Source organism: Fulmarus glacialis, unplaced genomic scaffold, assembly GCF_000690835.1.
Source record: "Fulmarus glacialis isolate BGI_N327 unplaced genomic scaffold, ASM69083v1 scaffold35352, whole genome shotgun sequence".
Taxonomy (NCBI): domain Eukaryota; kingdom Metazoa; phylum Chordata; class Aves; order Procellariiformes; family Procellariidae; genus Fulmarus; species Fulmarus glacialis.
This window is the reverse complement of record NW_009196519.1, coordinates 2,527-7,773: the sequence shown is the minus strand read 5'-3', so window position 1 is coordinate 7,773 and position 5,247 is coordinate 2,527. Positions and strand designations below refer to the sequence as shown.

General features: G+C 49.2%; 1 protein-coding gene across 1 annotated transcript; it reads right to left on the bottom strand.

Moving 5' to 3' along the window:
- Positions 1 to 4,039: 4,039 nt before the first annotated feature.
- On the bottom strand, positions 4,040 to 4,625 carry LOC104072687 (leucine-rich repeat-containing protein 75A-like; the record flags this gene model as incomplete). Its single annotated transcript, XM_009572219.1, has 1 exon — positions 4,040 to 4,625. A coding segment is annotated over one exon (586 nt), but the record flags the coding sequence as incomplete, so codon positions are not given.
- Positions 4,626 to 5,247: the final 622 nt, after the last annotated feature.

Sequence of the window (5,247 nt, the reverse complement as noted above, 5' to 3'; positions counted from 1 at the left end):
AGCACATGGCATCAGCCCTTTCAAGCCTCTGTCATTTCTCATCTGCTGTTTTGATTCCCCTCGGTGTGGGCTCTTCAATCTGTGCAGAATGATTTCCTATTACCTTTTTGTTGCTGAAGGCATAAATCTTCTCCCACAGACTAGTTTCTTTCATGCACAGGCAGAGCTGTGTGGTGCCGGTGGCGATAACTAACCAAACCGGGCTTGGATGTTTTATGGGCTTTTTTATTTTATAGTGGACATTTCCTCCTCCCTTTGACAACAAATGACCTCAATCAACTTTAATATTCCAACAGCAGTGATTTTCAATACTTGAATCCTTCTTCTAGGGCCATTTAAAGTTTCTGACCAGAACAAGTAGCCCAGTGTAGCATGGCAAACATTGATTATATATGGAGTGAGCTCCAAGCTTGTTTTGATGCTGATGGGCTGGGAAGGGAAGCAATCTCATGCTGCTTTCTTAAAAAAAAAAAACACTCTTTACTGAGCCCACAGGATCATCGTCATTCTGAAATGCAATAAATGGCTAATTGACCTAATCCACACTGTGAGGAAGAGAATGATTAGCTAAAGCCCTCTTGTTTTTATAACTGAGTAAAATAGAGCTGGGTGGGTTTTTTTTCCCTTTTCCTATGAAAGTCAGTAATTTGGTGCAAGCTTCAGCATGCACAAATATATCTATAAAAGGCCCTTTCTAGTTATCTCCCTTTCTCAGAAGGGCTAAATCCTCACTGGACACAGAGATACTGGCACAGCCCCCCTGTACCAGCGGAGCAGAGCTAGCTCAAGCGGTGCAACATCTGCACGGGGCAAAGGGCTGAGGGACGGGGGGTCTTTCTCCGGAGGCTCGTCCTTTGCAGCGCGGTCCTGGGTGATCACACAAGGGACCCGACCGCAGCATTTCACGGCAGAGGGGGACGGCTGGGAGGAGGTGCTCCCAATTCGCAGCAAATCTGCGGCAGCATTGGGCACAGAGCCTTGCGTTTAGCCCTCTGCGACCAAAAGTTGGGCTGGTGGGCTGCTGGTAGCTCCTTGCAGAAAGAGCCTGATAGATGCAAAATATCTCCCAGTTGATTGATGTGTTTCACAGCAGGTAGAAGCTCGGCTGGAGGGGAAATGTGGCAAGAGCAAGCCTCCTGGGTGGTTTGTGTCAGTGAGGGAATGGAGCGTGCAAAGCATCAATAAATGATGCAGCACTCTAAATGCAAAGTGCCTCTGGTTTATGAATTTGTACGGCCGAACTGGGGGGTCCAGACAGATGCTGAGATCCAGGATGGCTGACTCCTGTGCAAACACTTAGCAGAAAACAAAAACCTTGCAGCAAGGAGCTTGTGATTTAGATAATTTAAACAGACAGGGGGGCCTGAGCCATGCATTGGAAGGAGGGGAGCCCAGTTCCGAGTACTGAGGTACTGAGCAAACCAGTGCCTGCCCTCTTATAGAAGAAATTGCTGGAGTTTCTTTTTTGCAAGGAGAAATCTTGTTCTTGATGAAATCTCCGCATGTTGAGTTGACAAATCTCCATGAGGGATGTACTACTGGCATAGCAGGGCGACGTGCGCGTGAGGCAGATGAAGTAGTGATGGTGGACTTGCTGCCCGTATCCCATTGCCTGCCCTGGGTATAGGCACAAGCTTTACATGCTGCCTGTCAGCCTTTCTATACGAACAAAACATAGGTGCCATAGGCTCCGTCCCGCAGCCTGCCCCAGGCCAGGAGACCCCTGCATGCGGCTCCTGGGGAGGGGGAGAAGTGCAGCCTCCCCCGAGGATGGGCTGATGGTTAGGGATGCAGCTGAGACCCGGCCAGCCTGGTGTATCACACCTTACTTAATTTATACCTCTGCTAAAGGTACCTTATTAAAGTTGTAGTAATGGTGGAAATAGTCCAGGAGTGCTGCAGGGAAGGTCTCCTGTGAGTTAGGACAAACCTGCTCTCACCAGTTGGCTGCCATGTCCTCTGCTAGCCCCTGCCATGGTTTGGGTGCTGGAACAAACATCATATAAACAGTCCTTGCTGCAAATAAAAAGCCATTTCCTTCAGTGCGCTGAGACTGTAACACTGGAGAGAAATACCCCGTGGAGCAGTATGCCATTTGCCATTCTCAGTATTCTGCTCTCCCGCATTAGTTTTGCACACTGGCGACATTGCAAATTTAACAGATGCTTTTATGATGCTTCTGTGTCCACTTTGTGCCCACCCTGCAGAATCCAGCCCATAAACTGGGCTATTTATTTTTCCAGCCAGCTACGGCAACTTTTTTTTTTTTTTTTTTTTTTAAAGCACCCTGGAGAACCCAAACCTGCAGTGCTTAGCACTGGTTTTTTCCTGGGGTGCTCTGGGCTGCCCGCTAGGCATTCAGTCTGTACAGCGGAAAAATTCAACACTGGGTCTTTATTAAACATTGTCATTTATTTTGATTACGGATAGTTCCTTTATTTCAAACAGAACAGTTTATTCACTGCAAAGTTTTTTTTCATGCCTGTTGGAAAGAGTTAGCATTAAAAAAAAAAAAAAAGGAAAAAGGCGTGGATACATGCAAAACATACTGAACTTTGCCAAATGTATTAAAACGAGTAGCAGAGTTTCTTCGAAGTTACCTACTTGCATACAGAGGAGAAACAACCACTGAAGCTTGAAGCCCCTCTGGAAAAAAGCTTCCTGGTGCAGTGATGTTAAATGAGCAGAGCCACAGAGACGACCAAAACGTCTGACTGCGATTGCACCCAGAAAAAGCAAAGCCAGAGAGTCACTGCTGCGAGCCAGGAAAACGATGCTGTAAAGCTGGTCAGAGGAAGGGCTTTGAAGAGATAGAAAGGGGCTCCCTCCCTCCCACAGCTGGTCCTTTGACCGTAAGGGAGAGGAAGTTTTTCACACTTTCCTGCCCACCCCCAGGTTTATGATCAGATGAAATTCTGGTTCAAAAAGCCAAAGTGCATGTTCTAGCGCTGCTGCTCTGGGGGTGATCCATTTTCCATCAAAAATAAAATAAAATCAAACCCATGTCTCTTAGAAAAAAAACAAAACAACATTTTAGAAACAAAGCACTCTGGTCCGGGGGGCGATGGACACAGCCAAGAGACCCAAGGGCCTTTCTGAGGCTTTAAGTCTCCAGCTGGCTGCGTCTGCCCAGCCCTCAGTGGCAGTGATACAGGGGTGAACCCCGGGATTATTTTTTCTTTTATAAACCTTCAGTATTCTGGTCTCTTTTCTCAGGAACAGCAATCAACTTGCGCTGAGCCCCAGCTCTAGATTTTGCAGATCACTCCCCAAAATGGATCAAATACTCGGCGCTGCCGGTGCAAGCTCCAGGTACCACATTAAAAGCTCTGGAGTTATTACAGCAGCACGGCTGGTGGGAAACTGGATTTTACATCTGAATAAATACTAGGCAGGCACAAGTGCCAGCCCGATTTCAGTAAGGCTGGAGGGCGAGAGCGGCGTCCGGGCACGCTGCGGGCTGGAATTTAGCTCCGCACCAGGAAAGCAAACACAACACCCCTGGTTAGTGTGCGATCAGACTTTTGTTGTATCTCAGCAGATATGCTATTCATCAGCAACTCCTGAAGTCAGGGTTGGAAAGGATTTAAGGTTTGTCTTGGCGGCAGTCCTCTTTGGGGTGACCGCTGTCTGTCCATCACGTGTGGGAGAGCTGCTGGGGTCTGGCTTGATCCAGCGCTAAGGAGAGGGAGCCCTTCCCTCTGGGCACCTTCTTCTCCCCTTTTGTGCTTTTCCAAGGGCCTCGTATTACACCACCTTGGAGATGCATTTTTGTGAGGTTAAAAAGCATAGCATGTCACTAATGTTTAAAAATACCTGGCCAGCTTTTATAAAACACAAGTATTCAATGCGATCACCTTTATGTGTTCTTTGAAAAGAAAAAAAGTTGACATTCATCGTACGGGAGGAAGGCAGCAGTCCGGACTCCCGAAGCATCCCACTGCGTGAATCGACCCTCCGCCAGGACCTCCAGCGCCAAGGTCTCGGTTTTAAGTCGTCCTTGCTCAATGTGCCCACCCAAGAGCCACGGAGCCAGACATCATGTCTGCGGTGTCGCAGCACCTTGCTCCGAGTTGGGGAGCTCCCCAGCCTCGACTGTTCTGTCCATCTGCTGCAAGCCTATGTTGTCAGTCTTGCCTGGTCCAGCTTGCACGTCCTCCTGGCTCTCGGCCAGGCCATCTTGGCCCTCCAAATCGCTTACCTGACCTTCGCCGAACTCCAGAATTGTTGGCAAGTTGCCTTGCTTTGGGCATCGTCTCTTTAGGCTGACCAAGAAGGGTTGCGGCAAGGAGAAGATGTCCACGTTGTTGCCGAGGTCGATCCAGGTGATGCTAGGGAACTTCTTGGGGTCCTTCAGGGTTTCGGTGAGGTCCCGTAGGATGGCTTTGGTGAGCCGGTTGCCATTGAGGGAGAGGGTGGTGAGGTGGGGCAGCACGCAGAGCGCTGGCAGCAGTTGCAGCAGCATGTCGTCCGTCAGCTCCGTGAAGCACAGCTCCACCGTGTCGATGTGCTCCGAGCTGTGCTGGAGGTAGGACGTGACGCGGTCCAAGTCTTTCAGTGTCAGCGGGATGCCCGACAAGTCCACTGTGTTGTCCTGGGGCTTCCCCATCAGGACAGCTTTCAAGCTGCGGGGGGAGAAAAGGAGAGGGACATTAATGTGGAGGGGGACGTCTCTGCTTTGGGCTCCCTGGCTGCTTTCGGAGGGGGCAAGAATGTGAGTTATTTAGGTAGGATGTTCAGCTGGGGCTAACCGTCTCTTCTGTAGAGGCCAGGCGTGTGTCTCTGCAGTTGGGGGGCAGAGAGACATTTCAAGGCTGTTTATTGATGGAAGATGGCCAGAAGCAAGGAGTCCATATTCAAAAACCATAATTCAGAAAGAGTGCAGAGTTCTTTTCCACAGCCACTGCAAACCCCTGGAATAAAGAGGCTATCCTGCTGTTTTTAAAGGTACAAAAAAGGGTAAGGAAGCCCTTGATTAGATGGACAGGAATTGTAGCTTATGCCGGTGCTGGTGTAGCACTTCTCATTAACACTGCTGATTAGGAAGCTCTTTGAGCAGGAGGACACGTGTTTGTCCTCTCGGCTGTACAGGTGGGAAACTGAGGACCTGCACCAGAACGACTTTAACCCAAGACAGCAAATATAGGATAGACACCTCCAGGGTTAGGTGATTTGCTCTAGTATTTCCAGCGTGTTAGACCTATTATGTCTCTTCAGTCTAGCTGCTGAGCAGATGAACACTACGGA